The sequence below is a fragment of the Lepisma saccharinum genome, unplaced genomic scaffold (genome assembly GCF_977018435.1).
Source record: "Lepisma saccharinum unplaced genomic scaffold, izLepSacc3.1 HAP1_SCAFFOLD_634, whole genome shotgun sequence".
NCBI lineage: Eukaryota > Metazoa > Arthropoda > Insecta > Zygentoma > Lepismatidae > Lepisma > Lepisma saccharinum.
The window spans coordinates 109,199-134,096 of NW_028143306.1; the positions used below are offsets into that span (position 1 = coordinate 109,199).

Consider the following 24,898-nt stretch of genomic DNA (forward strand, 5'->3'; position numbering starts at 1 on the left):
CACTCACACAAAGTTACTTATTCCATGGTGTTCCGAATCAGTTTAACGTCTCAAACCAAATAGATATCTTCCGCTATTTTTGAAACCAACTTACAAAAAATTGTAATAAAGCTATTGTGAAACTGAGCTCTGCTTTCTTGGAACTGTTTTGTTTTGTACCTTTTTAACACTGTTTAGTCTACCGTTTATACTCTACTAGTCTAATGTTTCTTGCCGGTTTAAAGGGGCTTCTGCTGTACTGGAAATTTCATGGCGGCCATGTTGGAAAATGCGCTACATTGCACGTAAGGCATAAAGTGGTAGACTTCTAACCGTAGCTGTAAGATAAATGAAAATTTTAATTACAATTTCTTCTGGTTCAGTTCGTTTTTGAGCCAAGTATACTATAAAAAGAAGAGGAAATTTATTGTACTGTTTATTGCTTTTGAAGGATCTCTGTGCAAACATTAGCAGAAATTTATAAGATGCAGCTAGTACACTCCCGTACATTAGTTCTTGGTTGCTTTCGTGGAAATTTTTTGATCAAGATCATAAAAAGAAGTAAAATCAGCCGTATCTTCAAGCCAATCACTTTTGGAACTCTCTTCCAACGATTTCATTTTTTCTATGAACTCCTTTGGGACCTGCCTGGAGGCTTTATTCGGAGGATACCGTATTTTGATCTTTGAAATATCTTCCCAGAATTCCTTGTTCCACTTGAGCTGGTTCCGTTGCTTGATAAGGCGGTCTCTCTCTTCCATAAGGCGAAGTTCTCGATCGGAGATGTGTGCCAACTCCTTCTGCAGTTTGCTGTTGTGATCCCTGACTTTCGCGAGTCTTTCCACCAAGAACGGCCCTATCGTGGTTGTGGCGATGGAACGCATTTTGCTGATCTCCATTCTGTACGTTTTTTCTAGTTCACGCCGTTCTCTGTGTAAAAAAAAGAAGTTACCTGTAATGTGCCTTCAAGAAAAATTCGTGGACTTTGAGTACAGGGAATTCCAAATTGTCGAAACTTTCAAGCGTAAGCCTTACTTGCAGAGGCGTCGCCAGAATTTTTTTAGAGGAGGGATTAGTAAAAATAATAACAATAATAATTATTATTATCACGGTTATAATTATTTTACAATATTAACAACTATAAAGTAATAAAAATTAACCAATTTTATTCCAAATTTTAATTGCTCTTTTAGTTTCACATTATGCACAGAAAGGCTAATCGGGACTGGACCTACAGTTTAAAGTGGGATCCGAATCACTATGTGCGTCCACCGGGTATCGAACTCGGGTCCCCTTGATTACATAGAGACAACGATCAAATTTATTATTATTATTATTTTATATAAAATGGAGAGACTATACTACTCTATCCATAAGATTAGTAAATATCCAGCAAACTGTTTTTTTTTATTATTATTTTACATTTCATACGGTTAGCGTACTAAAATTAATATTTATTGTATAAATTTTACATGTCCCAGTCAAGAAAAGGCTTTAAAATTTAGGGTGAAATTTTACTCATAAAGTTTATGTTGTGTGACCTTTCACACAAAACTCTAATTTTTGGAATTTCGAAAATTTTCGAACCATTTATTATTTGGATTAAATGGTAGAATAAGGAGGAGGAAAGTTCTGACATGGATCCTGCATTTTACACTAATGATTTGTCTAACTTAGTTTCTACTTTAGTTGTTCTGTTCGAATGCTAACTAAATGAAATTTATTGAACAAATGAACGGTGTCAATTTCCATGGGAGGTCCCTTCGACTCCCCATGGAAAAGTCTATTTTGTGGACTGATAGACTAATCGGGACTGGGCAAGCAGTTTAAAGTGGAATCCGAACCACTATGTCACTCCTCCGGGTATCGAACCCGGAACCCCTTGATAACAAGGCGACGACGTTACCACTACGCAATCGGAGAGTTTCAGGATTTGATTTGATTTTTATTTAACGTTATTTTTCTATCACTTTTGGCTAATCGCGACGATGGGGATGAGTGATGATTTGATATGATGAAACTGATGAAGAGACGCAAAGAATCATTAGGCTACATTACATTTGGAATTTTAGAACAGAAGTTACAGCGATCTTTGTAAACGTCCGAAAACTATAATTGAAAATGGTCGCCAGATCTAAACGCAAACCTGTAAAATAATAAACATCGATTTTGATCACTTGAAGGATATAGAAAAGAAATAAATTGTTGTATTATTAATATTTTCAAAATGTTGAAGCGGCAAATTAATTCAAAATTAGTCAGAATGGTATGAAATGACCCACATAAGAAAATCATTTCAACCATTTTATATTTTACTGACATTTTTAACCAGGTGGTAATGGAATTAGTTTTCTAAATATCTGATATATTTAAAAGTAACAAATGAATACCTTTCCATATATTAATAATATATATGCATATTTTAACTATTTAGTAATTTAATTGGATATTTTATAACACATGCATATCATGTAATGACACACACACACATATACATATATTTGGGTCATGTGTATTGAGAACTTCCTCCCCATCAGTCTTCAGTGATTTCCCATCATGCATGCATTTCTAGGAAACCACATTCTGACAGACAAGCCAGAGCCAGATAATGGCAAAATGTTTAAAAATGCATCCTATCCTGCAAATTGCATCAAGGTTAGGATGCAAATTACAGGAATATCGGTGTGTTTTTCAATAACTTCCTAACAACGCCAGCAAACTGCACTGGCTCAGTATTGATCAACAAGGTAAAGACTACGTTCCATCAATGATAAAAAATTCTTGCGCTATAGTTGATGTGGTCAAAATGAAGATAAGATTGTCTTCACAGAAAGATCAGAGAATATTGAAATAACAACAATGCAAAATGGTTTATAGTATGAAATTTCATAGCATACACACCTTACAAACTCTGCCCTCCGACGTAATATTTCTTCATCATGTTCCTTCTTCAGCACAACCAATTTCTCATTCAGTTCCTTGATTTTGTTCTCTTGGTCAATTTCCTTTTTCCTATCATTAAACATAAAATAATGTATTAGAGATACAATATGAACACACACACTCATTCAGATTCATCCAGTGATTTAAATGCACCCCTAACATTTCCCTACTCTCACAATTTCCTCAACACCACCCTAAAATTTTCCGCACAGGTCCAATTAATGGCCATTTTGGTTCTCAGTTTTCCCTTAAACCCATGGACAGCCACAGGGTGGGGCAAGGAGGCAATTACCCTCACTTGTATTTTCGAAATGGGATATTGTTTATAGGCTGTTGCGCTGACAGAAGTTCTAGTTTCTGTGCGCACAATTAAAACTCCATGTTTGTGTTTTACCACTTAGAAGTGTAGAGCAGTTTTTATTTAATGTGTACATTCGTAATATTATTTAATTTTGTAATGAAATGGTTGTTTCTTGTAAATTCTGCCCAGATATCTAATCCGTTCATTTATATCTAGTTAATGTGCAAAAAATAATAGTTTCGATTTATGTTTTTCCCCTGGAAAAATCATGCAACACCCTTCCTTAAATGCGGATAAACTTCTGGATTCAACAATGGCCAACAATACTCTAATTCTTCTCAACCAGTGGCGGATTAGACGTTTCTTCGTTTAGAGCTGGTAGGTTATACTTAATCTTAGATGTCGCCACTATAGGTTCAGCCAAGATATATTTTTGTTTTACACGTCGTCACCAGGATATACTTTTACTCTAGTCTATGGAGTAAGGCCGTGCATAACGGTAAAGAAGGGGAGAAAGCGAGTGAATGGAGCAAAGCAGTGTACGCTGCTGCAAACGGCTGGTAGCTGCAGCCGCGTTTCATGCACTCACTTCACACGTTCATTTATCGAACATTCTCGAGTCACTTCTTGCGCACAGGACTTGTTCTCTTTCGCCTGCTCTCGGAACAGAGTGTAGCTACAAGATTTCTGAACCTAGGAAAATATGCGAACTACAGTCTTCTCCGTGACTTAAGGTCTAATCACACGCAACTTGATTTCCAGTAGGAATGCTCTAGATGACGCTGGACTGGCTACCTAACAGGCTGGCTACTACAAGGGTTGGATAAAAAGTAATGGCAACACTGGTATAATTGGTACTTGACTGTATTGGCAGAGGAGCACGTGTTACATTCCTTCAAAGTAATCGCCCCTCATCTCTACGACCTTCTGTCACACGTATGGTAGGCGTCGTACACCGTCAGCGCGTCCATCTCTGTCGATGTCCCGCAGTGACCGCCCTATAGCACGTATGATGGCTTCGCGCGTGTCGTAGTGCTTCCCGCCCAGTGGTTCCTTCATTTTGACAAAACGGTCGTAATCACACGGTCTCATACCGGTGAATACGGCGGATGTTCCAGTACCTCCCACTACCAGTTATGCAGGAGCGCCGTCACATTGTTCGCAGTGTGACACCTTGCATTGTCAAGCAGGATGATGAGACACCGTGCCGTCGCTTCCTTCTTAATGCGAGACGAAGGTGGTGTTGCAAGAAGGTGCAGAAGTAGGCTGCGTTGACCGTCTGCCTGAGAAACGTTGTTCTTCTTGCCTAAACATATTGTTAGGGCGCTTGCACTCTCGTCCTCTGCTTCAGAGCACTGCTGTTTTTGACTGAATAACATACAATCGCTCCCACTCACTATACTTCCTCGTCTGACATTCCTTTATCAGCCACGAAACGCTTGTGGCGCTGTGACTCGCCCCTTTCACGGGACAGCAGTGTTGCCATTACTTTTTATCCAACCCTTGTAGACGGGTTTTGGTGACTGTGTTCTACTTTCAACTGGCTTGTCTGCTAAAAGCTGTGGTAATAGCCAATCAGAGCGAAAGTTTGGTCACGTAAAGATAGTCTGTGAGTTTGGTGAGGTAAAGGCTTTTTGCGTGTGCTTTCCGAGTGTTTCTTGATTTTGTTCGCTGCTCAATGAAAAAATTGAGGTTTCTACATGACAGACGTGATTAGACGATAATGAAAATCTCTATTAATAGAGTCGAATTACTTTCGGTACATCTCCAGCGGACTGCGCGAGTCTGTCTAGCGAGCCTAGTGGGCGTGTAGAACCTGAGTAAGGGGCTTAGCGATAGGTTCTGGGTTGAGATGACGTCAGCGCCTCGCTTGGTTAATTGGCTGCTTGGAGAGTTGTGACTCGTTCCGAAGCTTCAAATACATACCTGCCAAAGATGTTACGGAAATAATCTGCCTCTACCACTGTATCAAATGTTTGACATATTTAGTTGAACAAGACATTTCTTTATGAATGAATCATCCGAATCTCATGTATGAAAATGTAACATGGTTCATATTTTCTTTCGAACCAATTTATAGTACATGATTTACTTTAAATTTTTGCAATTGTAGGGAAAATAACTGCAGCAAAACGTTCTTCCTCAAGTCGCTCGTCTGCGTAATGCCGTGTGAGAACAAAAGTCGACTAACATTTACGATAACTAGCATGGACGTCGCCAGAAATTTTTGCAGGGGGGATTGGGCAAGTGATAAAAGTTGAATAGTAGATAAATAATCAGTATTATTACCACGGTTACGCATGTTATTATACAATAATAAATATTATAAACTAACAAAAATAAATTTTATTCGAAATAATAATGATATATTGGGGGAGACCCGATCCACCAAACGAGTGAATACCAGCATTATTTCTTTTGCAGTTTTTTGCAGTCAGTATCTGATTGCATTTTGATATTAACCTTTGCACGTCTCATTCGAGAGGAATGTTTTTATATATATAAAGTTTGTTGTGTGACTTCTCACCTACAACTGTAATTATTATAATTTTGAAAAATGTGGAACCTTGTTCCTATGTTTTTCCCTCAATGTTTTCGATTCAATGCATTTTTTCTTTGATTATTCTGTTCGAATACTAACTAAATGAACTTTATTTCTGTTCTTAAAAATAAGAATAACAAACTTCCGGCTTTCATGTATCTTTAAATGAACTATGTCAATTTCCGGGGGGTCTACCAACCCATTCGAGCCCCTCCCTCCCAACACACTACTAGAGTAGAGTAAGTCCAACTGGAAATCTAGTCTCATGTGATGCAGGCATAGGCGACACTAGCGACACTGTTTCCATGCCAGAGTTTCAGAAGACCACATGAACAGTGCTGCCAATTGTCCCGCACTTCTAATCGCTGATCTGACGTAAATATACAGATCAGCGGCGGCTCGTGACTTTTCACAGATGCGTGCTACAGGTAGATGTTGTTTCTTGCATTTACAATTACCCCCCTCCCCTTACATACACACACATACACTCACTTGGAACCGCTAGCATACGCTGGGTTTTCTCCCGGGGGGTCTGGAATTGTCAAGGTCTGTATCACATAGCTGCTTTCTACGTACGGCCGGAATAAGCTATAAAATATTTTGCAATCACCGATTTCAACCTTCATTCAAGAGAAAGACAAAAATGGTAATCGGAGATCATTTTAAGGGGTGTTTGCATTTAACACTGTTTTTTGTTTCCGAGTTCTTTGCTGCTTTCATCCGAAACTCAAAATTTGGAGATGGGATGTAGCCCCCATCAATTTCCTAGCCCCAACCTCTCGTACGCCACTGCTTGGAACAACAGTGCACAACTGATCCTTTACAATGACTGACTGCTCCATATGCCACGCGCATCACGATGGACAGCGAGAAAAAAAAAATCGTGTCTGCTTCTGTAAAGCTATCCGCAAACTTTCTTCGTATACTGAGATGACAACACTTACCGTGCTGTGAATCTGTGTAGCACGCTATAGCTCGGGATGGCCAGATCCGGATCCTTGCGGATCCGAAATCCGGATCCGGTTGGTTCCCGAATGCGGAATTTTCGGATCCGGATCCGTGTTGCCATCCCACATGCGCTTCTTTGGAAAGTAAGAATGTGTTTATAACATATTGTTATCTGCTAATGTACATACAGGGTGATTCTAAAGGTATAGTACAAACGAAAACCACAGATACCTCCCATGAAATAGAGACGAAAATTCCCCTTCCACTTTGCCGAGAGATGCCTCCGTGAGGAGCTAGACAACGCCGAAAACGTGTGAAAATGAACTTCACACCTCTGTACAGCCAGTACCAGTGAAGATAGAAAGGCGGAACAAACGAAGTCAAAAGGAACACCAAAGTCGCCCATCCGAAAAACACTAGGTGGCAGCTGCGCAACGCATGCGCATGGGGTTCCACAAAGGAAATAGGAGTGTCCCGCAAGACAAGTGAAGGGAAAGGGTAGCGATCGACAACGGTAGGGAGAAAAGAAGCTATGAAGCATGAAGTAACAATTGCACAGCGGGAAACAAACACCATGACTGAAGCAGTGCAGTCGAGAAAAGTAGTCCGGGGTTGCAGAACCACGGGAGGACGACGTAGGATGTAAAAACACACCGAGAATGCAAGCAAAGTGGTCCGTGACACTCGACAGGCAACAGACGCGTACATGGTTCGGGGCAGAAATGGCGGCGCTGGCGGTGCAGCGCAAGGGGAGTCCCCAAAACACAGTGGGGAGACACCGCAGCAAGAACAAAACACGGTGCAACAAAAGAGAAAGAGGACCGGACGGGGAATGGTACCTGCCAAGGAGACAACAAATGCGGGACGAGGGATTCCCCGTAGCAGCACCGAGGGGGATGTCACACAGAGGTCGTGCGCCAGCAGGACAAACACAGCAACTACGGGCACAGGAGGTTATTGCTAATGAAAGGTGCACGTACAGATAGGACCACGTACCCCGTACTGACGTTGTAACAAACGCCGTGATGGGGCCCAATCAGCCTCTTAGAAATGAAGCCGGAGGCACATCGCTGGGTGGGAGCGGGCGAAAGGCTGCGGGAGTGTCGTACGGACCCCACCACTCCGTACGGTGGACGACACTAATGGACGAGGTCGGAATGTTTCCATCCCGATCACCAGGTCCACCGTTCCCAGACCTGACGCGGCTGCTTGATTCCGAGCGCAACCCCAGCCGAACAACTCGAGTCCCTCCTCGGCCGCAGCCTTCCTCTCCGAAACCAAGCGTGGCCTCACACCACCGCAGCCGCACACTGCCGCGTGGGTGTGAGACCGGGCCGAGCAAGGCTGGACAGATAAACTGCGTGGGACAATCGTGTAATGAAGCTACGTGGGGGTATGCACGTCTGTTCAACTGCTGGGTTACCCCACATTGGTGTACACAAACACCACACGATCGTACGTAGTGCTCCCCGTCGGCTCGAGCAAGACGGACGAAGTACGTGTTGTGGGTGAATGGGGCAAGAATGAAGGACGCTACATGTGTTCCACGATGACAAGGCCCCACAGTACATGGCCCCACCTGACGGCAGTGGTCAGGTAGTGAAGAGCACAGGCACGGGTGGCTCAGGAACGTCAGCTGATTGTACCACAGCGCCGTGCGGACGTGTGGGCTGATTGGAAGTGCAGCGTCAGGGAGCGTGTCAGTGAAAGAGCCGGTGCGGTGGTGGTATGCTTGACGTACGACAATTGAGTACGTTGTTTCGAAGCCGTTGTGACCAGTGTGTGTGTGTGTGTGCCACCTGTGCACTGCAGTACAGTATTCCTTAATTGGCACTATCCTCACCGTACCATGGAACGCTACACATTTGTAGAACTGAGGGACATGCATTTTGTCTACGGCCTTGCAGATGGCAATGGCCGAGCAGCTGCACGCCTTTATCGCGGACGGTATCCGGAGAGGCGACAACCCGACAGCAGGTTGTTTTCGAACGTGCACCGTACCCTTGGTGAATCGGGTGTGTTACGTGCAGGCCATCATGTCGGTCACCCAAGACATGTGCGCACCGCGGCGGTCGAGGAGGACGTACTTGCTCGCGTGGACGACACACCGTCCACTAGCACCAGTAGCATTGCACGTGCAGTGGGAGTATCACAGTCGACAGTGTGGCGTGTCCTTCATGATGATCTGCTGTATCCCTATCATCCACAGCGAGTCCACGCGTTGCAGGCTGGGGATTACCCACGACGTGTGGAATTCTGTCAACGACTGTTGCAGTTTTGTACCGACGATCCCCGTTTTTTGCGCCATGTGCTTTTCACGGACGAGGCAACATTCACCCGTGAGGGCATCTTCAATTGCCGAAACAGCCATGTGTGGGATTATGAAAATCCACATGCAGCAGTCGAGGTGCACCATCAGACCCAGTTTGCAGTGAATATCTGGGCAGGTATCATCTATGAACAGATTATCGGTCCATACCTGCTGCCACCACGTTTAAATGGCCGCCTCTATCGCACCTTTCTTGCATCAGTCCTTCCAAAGCTGCTAGAAGATGTACCCCTCAACGTGCGACATCGTATGTGGTTTCAATTGGATGGAGCGCCTGCACATTTTGATGGCACAGTGCGAACCCTTTTGCACCGTACCTACCCACAGCGCTGGATCGACAGAGAGGGCTCCGTCCCCTGGCCCACCCGTTCGCCTGACCTCACACCAATGGATTTCTTCTTGTGGGGCCATGTGAAAACACTCGTCTACGAGAACCCGGTGCCTGACAAGGAAACATTGGTAACGCGGATACTTGCAGCATCGGCCGAGGTGTGTACCATGCCAGGGATTTTTGATAGGGTTCGCCAGAATTTCCTGCGACGCTGCAATGCCTGCATTGAATGTGGTGGTCGTCAATTTGAGCAACTTTTGTAACAACGTCAGTCCGGGGTACGACTACGTACTACGTACTATTCCTATCTGTAAGTGCACCTTTGCGTGGCAATAAACCTCCTGTGCCCGTAGTTGCTGTGTTTGTCCTGCTGGCGCACGACCTCTGTGTGACATCCCCTCGATGCTGCTACGGGGAATCCCTCGTCCCGCATTTGTTGTCTCCTTGACAGGTACCATTCCCCGTCCGGTCTTCTTTCTCTTTTGTTGAACCGTGCTTTGTTCTTGCTGCGGTGTCTCCCCACTGTGTTTGGGGACTCCCCACGCGCTGCATGTGTTTGTTTCCCGCTGTGCAATTGTTACTTCATGCTTCATTGCTTCTTTTGTCCCTACCGTTGTCGATCGCTACCCTTTCCCTTCACTTGTCTTGCGGGACATTCCTATTTCCTTTGTGGAACCCCATGCGCATGCGTTGCGCAGCTGCCGCCTAGTGTTTTTCGGATGGGCGACTTTGGTGTTCCTTTTGACTTCGTTTGTTCCGCCTTTCTATCTTCACTGGTACTGGCTGTACAGAGGTGTGAAGTTCATTTTCACACGTTTTCGGCGTTGTCTAGCTCCTCACGGAGGCATCTCTCGGCAAAGTGGAAGGGGAACTTTCGTCTCTATTTCATGGGAGGTATCTGTGGTTTTCGTTTGTACTATACCTTTAGAATCACCCTGTATACACTATCTACCAAAAAGTAATTGGGCACGTGTACAAAATGGTTGTCTGGTGGTGCGAACCCTGTTAGAACCTCGTGGAGACACCTCTTGCTGCTACGTATAACAGAAGCCACTCTGTCAGGCATGTTCTCAACTAGTTTGTGGAGGTCGTCCATTGGAATGTGTCGCCATTCCTCTTGCAAGATCTCACTCAGTTGGACAATGGAATTTGGCCGCATCTCCCGAGACCTCACCCGCCAGTTCAATGCCTCCCAAAGGTGTTCTATGGGATTGAGATGAGGACTCTGTGCAAGCCAGACCAATCGGTGAACATTGTTGTCGGCATACCACTGCATAGTAGCCTCCGAAACATGCCACCTAACATTGTAATCCTGGAAGTAACAGGGGTCCATTCCGTAAAAACGCCACAAGGTTGGGAGCATTTCATTGTCTAGTATTGTACAGTATGCCTGTGAGTTCATTGTGCCACAGTGGTCCCACTAAATGATACTAAATGATTCAAATTATATACTAAATTAACCATCATCATAGGTGCCCAATTACTTTTTGGTAGATAGTGTATATATAATATACATACATACACGCATATATATAGTGTGTGTGCGCGCGTGCGCGATTTGTAATTAATTAATAGGCTACACTTACAAGGGAGGTCTAAGTCTCCCCCTCCGATTTCCATGACACTTGGCAGGTGTACAGAGCCCCCCCCCCCCAAATGTCAAGATGAGGAGAAATTGAAGTGGGGATCTGACCCCGAAACCACGTAAATATGGCATAGGAAGAAACAGGGGGCATAGGGCCTCTCTATACACCTGCCAAATTTCATGGAAATCGGAGTGGGACACAGGGGTCAGATGATCCCCATGTCAATTTGTCCTCATCTTGACATTTGAGGCGGGTTTTGCCCCCTAAAACAGTTTTTTTAGCCGAAACAAAAAAACAACAACACGTATTTCTTCCTTTGGGCCCCTCTATACACCTGCGAAGTTTCATGAAAATCGGAGGGGGACACAGGGGTCAGATCCTTACTTCAATTTGTCCTCATCTTGACATTTGAGGGGATTTTGCCCCCTAAAACAGTTTTTAGCTGAAACAAAAAAACACGTATTTCTTCCTTTGGGCCCCTCTATATACCTGCCACGTTTCATGGAAATCGGAGGAGAACGCAGGGGCCAGATCCCCACTTCAAAATCGGAGGGGGACACAGAGGTCAAATGCCCACTTACATTTGTCCTCATCTTGACATTTGAGGGGGTTGCCCCCTAAAACAGTTTTATAGCCGAAACAAAAAAACACGTATTTCTTCATTTGGGCCCGTTTATACACACACCTGCCAAGTTTAATGAAATCAGAGGGGGACACAGGGGTCAGATCCCCACTTCAATTTGTCCTCATTTTGACATTTGAGTGGGTTTTGCCCCGTAAAACCGTTTTTTAGCTGAAACATATAAAAACACGTATTTCTTCCTTTGGGCCCCACTATACACCTACCAAGTTTCATGGAAATCGGAGGGGGACACATAGGTCAATTGTCCACTTAACTTTTTCATCTTATTGACATTTGAGGGGGGTTGCCCCCTAAAACAGTTTTATAGCCGAAACAAAAAAACACGTATTTCTTCATTTGGGCCCGTTTATACACACACCTGCCAAGTTTAATGGAAATCAGAGGGGGACACAGGGGTCAGATCCCCACTTCAATTTGTCCTCATTTTGACATTTGAGTGGGTTTTGCCCCGTAAAACCGTTTTTTAGCTGAAACATATAAAAAACACGTATTTCTTCCTTTGGGCCCCACTATACACCTACCAAGTTTCATGGAAATCGGAGGGGGACACATAGGTCAAATGCCCACTTAAATTTGTCCTCATATTGACATTTGAGGGGGTTGCCCCCTAAAACAGTTTTTTAGCCGAAACAAAAAAACACGTATTTCTTCCTTTGGGCCCGTTTATACACACACCTGCCAAGTATCATGGAAATCGGAGGGAGACACAGGGGTCAGATCCTCACTTCAATTTGTCCTCATCTTGACATTTGAGGGGGTTTTGCCCCCTAAAACAGTTTTTTAGCTGAAACAAAAAAACACATATTTCTTCCATTAGGCCCTACTATACACCTGCCAAGTTTCATGGAAATCGGAGGGGACACTTAGATATCCTCTCTTGTTAGTTTTACACTGCATATATTATAATGATTTATTTTTATTTGTAAGACTGTAACTGTAGAACAATTGTATAATTTTTGTATAACATTTCTATCTTGTTATATGTGTTAAAGGTTTCATCCTGGAATGGAATGTCTCACATTTATGTGTGTTTTCATTTCCAATACATTCGAATGAATACATATTCGTTTCAATGGCATTTACAAAATCACCTCTGACATTTTATGTTAAACAAGTAAGATTATTTTTGTGCACGAGTGTGTTAGCCGATGCGTAGCAAAGTATTTTAGGAACAACTAGGACTAACTAATGAAAAATTTGTTAGTAATCGAAGATCATAATACCTTTTAAGGTGTGGTAATATTATAATGGGATTGAGATACGAAACTCTCGGATCCGGAACTTTCGGATCCGGATCCAGATCCGAAACGTTTGGACCCGGATCCGGATCCAGATCCGAAAATTTCAGACCCGGATCCGGAATTTTCGGATCCGGACCCAGATCCGTAACTTTTGGATCCGGATTCGGATCCGTTTGGCCATCCCTACTATGAGCCAGTAACATAATTCTGAATTTCGGAGGAGACCCATAATGTCAAGTTGCCCGGGCCCCTCTGGCTAAGATAACACACCACTGCTTATTATCGCAGTCGTCGACATATGATATATTACGTACTTGGAACCAACTTTCTGTTTCGCATATCCATTTTTTGAATAAGAGACACTAACTGATGAATTTCTGGGATTATATAAAATTTTAGGATCACAGAGAGAGAACATAGCAGGGCCCCTACAGCTCGGGGCCCCCCAGAATCGCGGGGATGCGGGGGCGGCTGCTACGCCACTGACTGCTGCATATACGCCATGAAACGGAACCGGCGCTTACCACATACCTAAGCTACCTCCCAGTAAATGGACTCTTCCTTCCAACACTAGGCGCATGCGCAGGGACCAGAGGAATAGAGTATCATTGGAGTTGGCGGTCTAAAGTTGTGTAGTCAAGAAGTCAGAACCCCACTAAGGTGAAAGTTCTGGTGATTCTCGCCGTGCCTCCAGGAAAGACCGCCACTGATCATTTTTGGAACATAACCTGCGACCTGCGTTGCGAAAGAAGAGGGGACACTTTCTGCTGAATCCTCCCATCATTTTGAAGGACAATGCTCGGGCGCATGTAGCGCAACCTGTGGCTGATTTGTTAGTTCGATTTGATCCCTAAGATGAAGCTTCCGAACTGTTCCAGAGAGTCAAGCCATCAACAGAACAGACACTGCTACAGAGATACTACCACTTCCACATCGCTGGCAACGGTTGTACACAATGCTGTTGACTACATCGAAGGGCTGTAAAAGTTTCATAGCTTGTATCATTTGAGAGTAAATAGTTGTCGCTATAAAATTTCCAACCCTCGTATATTAGAGGAAATAAGAAACTCCCGGTAAAGCATAGTACTTTTTCTGCAAATAGATATATGTATGTATTATTTCAGGATAAAAGCAAATACGATAAGAACCTATGTAAAACTAGTCCTTAGCTCCCCCCTTCTCTCCCGAGGCAGCGAAAAATCCGGATCCGGATCCGTTTGGCCATCCCTAAGCTCGACCACAGGGAAAAAACTTTCCGTCAAATGCGTTCGCGCATCTTCCCTGTCGTTATCGGTGCTCGGGGCAGTGTTGCCAGGTTAGACTTGAAAAATTCGGGAGATTGTTCCTTGGGAAATCAGAAGATCCTCTACAAAATCCGATGATCTAATAGCAGCGGATGAACAACGTTCTCGGGGGCGGGGGGCGACATAGGAGTGCGCACTGGGGGCAAGGGGACGTCCACAGATTTTTCCAGCTAGGGGAAAACAATGTATTTTTATCAGGCGGGTAAACGAGGCATATTGCCCCGTAATAATGTTTCCCTCTCAGAAAACACAACTTGAGTTTGAAATTATCACGTTCCTACATCCCTATTATAAGAAAGGATGTTAATTACTGTGACTAAAATCAACTCATACCTCTGAAATAATAGGTACTTTTATGTTAACGTTCATTTTCCACAATCTTTCAAGTCGAATGCTAACAATAACAAATTTGCCTTCTGCTGGTGTTCGGTGTACAGCTATCGTTAGGGGTGGGCACACGTCCTGCACCATAATGAGAAAATGCATTACGTACGTGAAATATATTTGGTGAATTAGACAGCATGCCTTCCTCAATAATTCAAGATAGCAACGCTTATGCTAGGGTGCCACCTATCCTCCCCATCTGATAGAAATACACACACACGCACAACACACATACACACACACACACACATGCATAAAATAATTTGCCAACGCTACGAAGCCAGTGTTTCTACCTAGTAAGGCAAGGACGTTTCACTGCATTTGTGTCACTTCATCCATTTCATCAGTTTTTCATTCATACCCGTAGAGACACAAAGCGACATAAAATAACTAAAATAGAAATAGATTTTCGGGTGGGATAAAATACAACCATCTAAAAATAGTAATGTAGTAATAGTAATAAAATAATAATAATGCCCTAGCACAATTGAGTATCGTTTGGCATAATTTCACAGTTCAAACAACACTTTTCATGGCTGAGTGGAGTTCCACTCTACTTCTCCCCTCCATGTTCAAGTAAGATGAGCAGGAAACATGTTTTTGAGCAGGTCGATGGAGGTTCCATAGCAATAGTTTATTAAGGAATTCTCCCGATAAATCAATAGGTCTGGCAACACTGACGTGAGCCGTGCTGAAGGCTCCTTCCCCCTGTCCTTTCCCCCACCCTCCAGCGCGATGAGGTTCTGCGCAGGTTTCTTTCCTTGTGGTTCCACTATAGCCGACGGATTTCCCGAGCTGATTGGTTCAGACCCTACTTCCCCCGCAAAACCGAGGGGCATTCGAGTATATAGATTCGGCGCGCCGCGAGGTGGCGAAAACGTGCTATGAAGCCAATAGCTCGGTTTCGTTGTAGCTTAACAGCGTGCGAAAAATACATAGCGCGCTGCACGTTTTTGAGCGAATTAACGTGAGAAGTTTAATTTCACTTCAGTGTTTTATTAAACTTCTTCAATCTATGAAATGTGTCCCTCTCTTTCTTTTCATTTTAGTAAATTGAGTAACGTGATATAGCACGGTAGCACGTATTAAGCAGCCGCCACTGATACAGAGTGAGGCAAAAGTCAGGTTACACAGGAAAACATGTTTGTGCATACAAGCATACACATGGTTGATATGTAATTGTTACGTTCAGTATGGGCACCGTCTGCTTGAATATGCTTCAATTAGACGCTTCCAGTTAGGTAAGACGTCTGCTAGTGTGATGGTGGGTGATTTGAGAGATTGCGCTTGTGATGCTTTGAAATGGCCCATGCCCTTAGTGCACAAGATGGCCTTCAATTGTCCCCACAATTAAAATTCCAGAGGAGTTATGTCTGGTGACCGTGGTAACCTATGAAACCTGACTTTTGCCTCACTCTGTAGTAAAATCTCAACTTACCTGAATGGCTCCAGTTCCATTAACGTAACCTTAGCTTTCTCCAGCATCCCTTCCTTGTCAATGATTTCTTCTTCTAACCTCTTCTTTTCCTGTTCCAGCCGCGCCACCGTCCGCTTTCCCACGTTCTCTGCTTCCACGATTTCTTGATATGCTGCTTCTCTTCCTATCTTAAGCTCTTCGGATCGACTCTTCAATTTCTCCTGCATCAACTTTAAATGTTCTGAATTGTCCTTCTGCAGCTGAAGCGTCTCTTCTTGTAGACTGAGAGTGTCAACCCGTAAATTTTTTGCCACATCCCTCATCTTGATTAGGCGTTCAGTAGCTTCGACCACTTCTTCCTCCAAGTTTTTCTTCTTCTCTGGGTCAATTTTGGGAGGCTCCTTGTTTTTGCCTTTCTTCGGCATTTTGTGATATAATTGGAAAGAATCTTCCTTCTAATGTGTTCTTCCCCTTGTTTCTGTGGACACATCAAAGTACAATAGTGACTAACACACAGGCTACTGATTTTAGCTATTTATACATTAGAGTGCTGCAGCGAGAGGTTTTCACTCGAGCGCCCAATAGTTAGCACGGGCGACGCTAGGTAGCGTTCGCAATTGAGAGATCTTCGCTTGCTGTGATACCACGAGCAAGTGCTTTTGGCCAGGGATCGTGAAGGGCGTAGTGAAATTGAAACTTAAGGGAGCATAGTCAAAGCTCATCATCATCCGTGTTAATATGTAGTTTAGTCTATGTTACCAATACACAATGATACACGAAAATGTAATAGATAATTGTGGACTGAAACTACCTAGGCGGACATTTTATATCTGGTGCATTCCACCAAAAGTAGTCATACTCAATGTAAATAACAAAATGAATTAATATGAAAATTATTATTGTTTTTCATTTAATTAAGGTTTAAATGCTTGTGAATGAAAAATTATTAGCTTGTGTAGCCCATATACTTCGCAGACAAATTAAATCAAACTTTCCTACATTTTTAAAGCGCCACACACGGAACACCTTTTCGTTAATGCTTTTCATATATTCAGGCTATGTAATCATACGCATGTTCATTTTTTTAAATTTGTTAACAGACACCACAAAGTACATAATTCTATGAAATCAGTTCATTATGAATATTTTAATACAATCTCATGTGTAGACCTTTACATTTTATGTGTGAAATGTCACACACGTAACGCTGTAATGCCCCATTATTGTCACATTAAAATAGTGTTCGATTGTACGTATGTTATTTCTATATCCATGGACGTCCGCAGGATTTCTTCCAGGGAGGGGCAAGCAAGCAAGGTATTTTTTTTCCAGGGGGGCAAAGGACACATATTTTCCTCCAAAATAGTGATGCCCTCTCAAAAAACACTATTTCAGTCTGAAATTATCATGATTTCGAGAAATATTTCTTAATAGGGGACAATGTTTTTATTTTTTTTATTTCTTTCTTTCGTGTAACCACTATGTTATCGATGGGAATAAGGCAAGACCAACATTACCACTATGTTATTATGTTGAAGGGGATTTTCCATTATCAATTGTGTCCACACACAAAACTTAGTACCTGTCTGCATCCATACCTAGATCAAAAAATTCGAACCATGTCTCAGCCCCTTGTAACTTATTTAATTATTTACACTTGTGCTTGTATTTGCTCTCTTTGGGTTTAAGAAGTCTAGAGAGTTAGTTAGTTAGTTGTTTCCCACTGCACTCTTTGAATTTTGAATAATCACATGTTAGTTATAAACGCATCGTTGACATCCTGTCTGTTCATATATACGTATATATGTGGGTTGAGTCTTCGTATCTGCCTGCAACATTTATTTTCTTCTTTTTCTTGTTATCTGCTTTCTATATAGAATATTAGAAACAACACATTTCCGTTAACAGTATTTCATGTTATGCAAAACATTTAAGTTTATACACCATCAGAAGTGTGATTGCAACAACGTTACCACTACGTCATCCGACAAAAAGCCAGAATCGGTATTGTTATATTTTATTGCTCAGGTCATTTCTTTTATTAATATGTACAGCTATAGGTGAACATAGTAACTTAAGCCCTCAGAATCGTAAACCAACAAAAGTACTCTGTTAACTACCTTGTGTGGGGGGAGGGGGTTTTTAAAATCAATTGTAGCTGTTGGTGCAATACACTTTGAAGTTTTGTTTTCTAAGTGCCACACATCAATTTCATCATAATTATCATTATTCATCCTAATCGTTGCCATTAGCCAAAATTGCCTCTTCTTTTTTACAAATTTTCGTACTGATATCCATACACCCTAGGCCTTAGCAGATTAACAGAAATCGTCTGAAGTTTAAACTCGTGACCCCTCTCAATACCGTTGCAAGCTTATTTGTGATTGTTCTCCTCAATTATTCAAAGTACCTCACTTTCATATTCAAATACACACAAGTGAAAAAGTTCATATTACATTAGTGATTTTAAATTGTATTCTTGGGGTCATGCACACACTTTCTAACATTGTTGTCTGATATTAAAATAAGTGAAAACACACTGCTATGCTTAATAAAAAGAAACATCCATTCATTGCCAGATTGTACAACTGTATAGGTCGAGGTTCATAAGCCTCGTCCATCTCATTCCAGGGACTGCATATTTTGTATACAGTTTATAGTGATATCACAACACAGGTTATAACTCATTATTAAGTCTGTTAAAAAAATCGTCAGTCCATATGAGAATTCTTGCTGTGAAATTTTTATGCTGTTTAACCTAACAGGATTCGAATCCCTGAGGGAGCCAAGAACTGAGCTTTTGCATTCCACATTAGCAAAACCTTTATATTTATAACCTCAATTTACTAATCAGGGAATTCCCCTTAGCCAAACCAATCAGCACATTGACATGACCTCCTATAGAGAAAAGGGGGGAGTGGTCATGACATTCCTGAGCTAGTACTATTGATGTGACATTCTTAACAGGTTAATGCCCACACATAGCTGTAAGTACATCAATCTCTACGCAGACACTTAGGAATGTTTGGAATGCAAAGAATTCTTGTAACAAAACAAGTAATCAGGAAATTCCCCTTAGCCAATCAATCTGTACAAATCACATGACCCTCAGAAAAGAAAAAAGCATAACGTCCCCAAGACAGTATTATCGATGTAACATTCTTAACAGGTCAATGCCTTAATGTTTACACACATACATAAGCGCATCAATCTCTACACACATACACTCACACACACACAGGAATGTTTAGAATGGAAAGAATTCTCAGGAAATTTTACTTAGCCAAGCAAATCACCACAAGTTACATGACCCTCTCTCTCTCTTTTTTTTATAGAGAAAAGAGAAGGTCATGACATTCCCAAGCTAGTATTATTGACGTGACATTCTTAACAGGTTGACGTCACATCTACACACAGGCACGCACACTCGGGGAATGTTTGGAATGCAAAACTATTGATTTGTCTGAGTAAAAACAACTAGGTTACATGAAAATTCTTGCCAACATTTCTGTGTTGCAGAAGTTTCTTTGGAAAAATAATTGCAATTAAGAAATTATTAGCCCCGTCTAGTTCGCTACATTTTTAGACATATGGTGGAGTGCAGGTGCATCCCAGCGCCAGGCAAGTGCAGTAGAACTGTGTTTTTTGAACTTCTGCAACTATAAAAGAATTTTTATACAATAAAATTGGAATTTAAGCTCTTGCGTAAAACAAATTTTCAGTTTTTTACACTTGGAAAATCAGCTAAAATCATGATTTTCAGTTAAATTACGCTAAGAGAGCTCACTATGAAATTGTTAGATTTTTGGGGGGGTGTTTGCTCGTACCCCCTCTCTGACTACTGAGGAGCACTGCAACAACACATCCGTACTCTTCAAACACTCTCACGACACTGACTGATCTGTAATGCGAAAACCCTTTAAGTAACCTAAGCGCGGATGAAAACATCCGAAATAGTAAGTCAATCAGAAGACAACACATTATCGCATTACGTCATAACCAACAACACGCTAGATACGAGTCATCATAATATTGCGTAAACATTGCGTAATAACTTGTTGCATAGCGTGGGTGTGCGTGGGTGGGTGTGGGTGGATATGGGTATGCGTGGGTGGGTGTGGGTGTACATGGGTGTGCGTGGGTGTGCTTGTTACGTACTTTAACTCGTAAGAAATCATGACACTCGTACGAAATACGAGGTGACAGATTTGCAATAGTATAAAATCGACAAAAACATCGTCAAAATAGGTTTTCCACTGTGGTTAAATTAATAAAAACAATAAGCCTCGTACCAAGTATGAGGTGAAAAATTACAGATTTGCAATAGGTGTAGGTGTGGGTGTGCGTGGGTGTAGGTGGGTGTGCATGGGTGTAGGTGTGGGTGTGCGGGGTGTGCGTGGGTGTAAGTATGGGTATGCATAGGTGTAGGTCAGTGGCGGAGCGTGACCTTTCCAACAGTGTAAGCCTATCATGATGAAGGTTATTTCCCCTTGTGCTTATTTTTGGGCTGACATGGTTAGTGATTTATGCACACACATCGACCCCCCCCCCATTTTTTCAGAACACTTCCCTGGAATTTTTCACCAAATTATAAATTCTTAATAAATCCCTGGGATTGGTGTTTTCTTTGCTAGGCTGTGTATCTCCTACATTTCAACTGATAATTAAGTCAGTCTTTTTCCTATCACAATGAGTAACGTAACGATAAAATATATGCAAAGTTAGATAAAATGAATAATAATAATAATAAAGAAACGAAAACAGAAGGAAACAGAAAAGTGCAGAATACTTTTTACAACCGCATAACCAAGTATCAGCTTCGTACCCTGAATCACAAAATCGGCGCACTTTATTTTTCGTTTCTGTTACTATGCCTGCTAGAGAAGGAAGGGGTGGGCCTACCTACATCCACAAGTTTCTTCTTGGCAGCAAAATCCTTGTTGGATAACGGCGTCTGCACCAAGTTCTCCACCCCACCGCACAATCACACTCGTTTTATTCCATAATGCACTTCACTATCACACAACAGCACAGGGCCGACAGTCCACTTTGAATAGATGGAATTCGCAATTCGCAGTGGACCTCGACAACAAGAACGGGGAAACAAAAAGAAACCAGATCCAAAATTGGTCACTGCTCAAAACAGTGATCTTTCTGACTGTGAGGGGAATATCCCTTTCGGATATAAAAAAAATTCCCTCTCTTGCCTTAAAATTTCCTATATTTAGTAAAAAAAATACAATATTAATTATAAAAGAAATGCTCACTAATTGTAGGGACATATCCAGAAATTTCTATCGAAGGACATGTAAGTGCTTTCTTAGGATACTGTAAAAGCAAATCTAGCACCTAAAAGATCATAAACAGGCTTTTCGAACGCTGTTCGAAGTGTGTTTGAATCACAGACTACGTAATTAATAATATTTTGTTCACATTTGACATGAGATTTGTAAAAATGGTTCAATCTTCAGCTTTCATTAACATTTATTTTTGCACTTTTTAGCTCAATTATTACCAGCTGAGTTCATACATAAACGGAAAACAGAGATCTTAATATTTCTGATGTTTATGCTCTCCTATAAGCTAAAAACAGGAACAAGAATTTAGCACGTCAATGTGTATCTAGTTTTCCCGCATCCCGCTCATTTTTTAGGTTTCTCCTTTTTCCCCTTCCGGTTAGATTTTTGCTTCAGAATTCCCTGTTCCTGAAAAAAACCTCCTTGAAGCACCGCCGACTCAAATTTCCTTTGCAGTCAACCATTCATACCCGACAACACTGGAGCCCCTCCTTTTCCAGGACCTGTGTCTCGCTGGCGCGTATTCAGTGAAGCCAACCCAAGCATACTGGTGCTAAATTTCGCACAAATTTAAAAAGTCGTTTGTCAGTTATGGATATAAATAAAATGAGAGGGCCACTTTTCGTTGTGGTTGAATTTTCTCAAACTTTTCACGTATAACGTCGAACCCATGCCGCTGGTTGAACCATTCGAATTTATATTTATATTTTTGTTATAAATTAATATTAATAATATGAAAATCACAGAACAATTTAGTTGTATGTAGCATAATTTCGGAGTTTAAACGACTCCAAGGATGTCTAGAAGGGGCAAGGCAAGGAGACACTTCCTGAAAAATGAATGTCAACCATTTTCACACATACAATTTCATTTCAGTCACATCAAATTGTTAATTATTGTAAGGGCGTTGCAGAAAAATCTTAACTTCAAATTGAATTAGTATATTTTGAGAAGGGAAATATACCTAGTTTACCCCAACCCCTGAAAAAAAAACTTTGCTTAATCCTCCCTGGTGTAAAGAAATACTGCGGACGTCCATGAACAACACTTTTTCTAAACATGGGGTTTGCAACGCTGCTGTAAGCCTGTGGCCGTAGGTTTACAAACCTAGGGTGCCTAGGGTTTGGCCCGCTCTTCTCCCTATATTCCTTGCTCTTCTTCATCCAGATACGGTAGGCACTGCTCAGGGGGTGATATTCCGGCTTCCCGCGCTACGGCGGCACGTGAAGGTCTTCTGCTAGAGTGACGTCAAAAAGGGGAACCCTCAGCTGCGGGCCTCTTAATAACATGTAAAATCATACAAGTTTATCGCCTCATAGAGGCGATTATAACTTTTGGGAAGCAATGTTTATAACATGTAGTTCTTCTTCACTGCTTTCCCATACCTTCTCAAGTTAACTGAGGATAGCAAACGAACAAATTCATGCTGAATTCAGCAAAAAGGGAATCCATGTCTTTGGTTCTTTAACACTATTTGTCTACACTTCTACACGCAGCAATAAAGTTGGTTGGTTGGTTTATTGGTTGATTTGGTGTTTTAAGTCCACTTTATGCACAGTAAGGCTAATCGGGACTGGACCTACAGGTTAAAGTGGAATCCGAACCACCATGTGCCTTCACCGGGTATCGACCCCGGGACTCCTTGATTACGAGATACAGCAATGAAGTTAAATGATTATTAGATGAGAGTCTCATCTTGAGACGAGCACAATAGATAGAACACCCGAAAAATCGTGAAGTGAAACAATTTTAAATGCCTGTGTGTGCTGGAGGGGGGTGGGAGTAGTCTCGTGCGCATATTTGCATGCAAATAGTTTACTAACTTAATTAATTATAGCATGGACATATCTGCAACAGGATAAAGAAAGTAAGATTGAACGGAAAGGATTAAGTAAGTCCCTCTACATTTATATAACGGGTCTCCATGACAGCATAACGCTTTAGGAAGCCAGAGGCCCCAGTTTGAACCATAGTAAGGCAAAAAGCAATGCTTGTCTCATTCTCCACACATTAGTTCATCATTCATCCTCATAGTAGCGATCAACCCAGTAGAAATTCGTCTTTAAATGAACGACACATACATACGTATTGATTTATTATTATTTCGTTTTTCTGCTACTTCTGACTAATCGCGAAGATGAGGATGAATGGTGATAAGATGAGGTAGATGAAGGGACAATCATAAACATGGAAGGACAACACAATACGAGCCCCACCGAGGATTATAATGGCCACGAGTCCAGACGCCAGAGCCTCGCTAGTCACTAGTATGTAAAATGCAGTCCAGGGTGTACTACGTGGAAATTAATACAATTGGGCACTCAGGATATATATTGTGTGTGTGTAACGACCATATGTTTAGGCTTTCTTGTAGTCTTTGGGTCCTGTCGAGTTGCATCCACGGGAAGCTCCAAAATTTCGGTGTTGTGTGTGTGTGAGTAAAACTACTATTATTATGAAGTTACAGTTACGCAATAATAAACTTCTAAGCCGTATGAATGCAAATATTGCCATCAGTTTCCATAATACTAATGTCTATAGCAGTATCCTTCTTATTTAATTTTTATTTAACACGTAGTGTTTTTTTTTATATATACGGAAGAAACATGCATCAAATTATGTCAATATATTGTACATATATTCATGTAGTGTTGTATTTTAAAAAATTCCAGCAGTAGAATTTCAGGAACTTCTTTGCAGGGGCGACTTATTGTTGAGAAGAATTAATTGAAGTTACTGCTGCATAACATAATAAGTACGAGTATATTGCAAAATCATAGAGAATATGCAGTGGGTGGAGGATGTCTATGCAAATTATCCTAGTGGGGGAATTTTCTTTAAGAGGATTTTCTTAACTAGAGAGATAGCATTCCAAAACCTTTCCCTCTTTGAGCACTGCTGCCTCTCCTGTGAAAAAATCTTGCGGGCGTCCTTGTCAAATTGCGTCATTACGAGGCAAATATTTTTTTCTTATTTTTGGGTTGCTTTCCTATAACTTTTACCTAATTGGAAGGCGAGGATGAGTAATGAATAGATGAAATAGATGGACACCCGCAAAGGGACACAATGTCCAGGCGGGACTCGAACCTTAAACCTTCGCTGGGTAGCGAGATCGTAACTTAACCAATTAACGTTCTCATCTATTTCTATTTTGAGGGCCTCCCGATGGCGTAGTGGTGACGTCATCGCTTTATAATCAAGGGATCCCGGGTTCGATACCCGGTGGAGGCACATAGTGGCTCGGACCCCACTTTAAACTGTAGGTCCAGTCCCAATCAGCCTCAATGTGCATAAACTGGACTTGAAACTCCAATTCAATCAATGTGTCTTATTATTTCACGTCGCTTTTTGACATATAGAGCAAACTAGGGCAATGAAATGAAAAAGAAAGATGAAATAGAGAAGACACACAATGATACACCCATGCCTCAACCAAGGTTCGCTTCTGAGTTCAAAGAGCGTTACGCTAGCGATTCCTCCAGGTAAGGGATTTACGATAGACGATTTGACGTACACCGAGGGGGTTCATACCTGCAGTTAGGAACATTCAAATGGAAAGTAATTGCTTCCAGTTTCCGAAAGCGACATGGCTTTCATTGTTCGGTATAAGCCAACTTCGAGGCACAGATTTCTCCCAGATGTCAGAAAAATGT

The 24,898-nt window shown here is 41.9% G+C and overlaps 1 protein-coding gene across 1 annotated transcript in view; it reads right to left on the reverse strand.

Annotated features, from left to right (window-relative positions):
- Window positions 1–402: 402 nt before the first annotated feature.
- LOC145983085 (uncharacterized) overlaps window positions 403–24,898 on the reverse strand; it is a 29,462-nt gene continuing 4,966 nt past the window's right edge. The window contains exons 2-4 of the mRNA XM_083116357.1: window positions 15,970–16,426; window positions 2,881–2,991; window positions 403–909 (exon numbers count right to left, since the gene is read on the reverse strand). Coding sequence (XP_082972483.1) covers window positions 489–909; window positions 2,881–2,991; window positions 15,970–16,373 — 936 coding nt within the window. The 5' untranslated portion in view covers window positions 16,374–16,426 and the 3' untranslated portion in view covers window positions 403–488. The remainder of the gene's footprint in view (window positions 910–2,880; window positions 2,992–15,969; window positions 16,427–24,898) is intronic.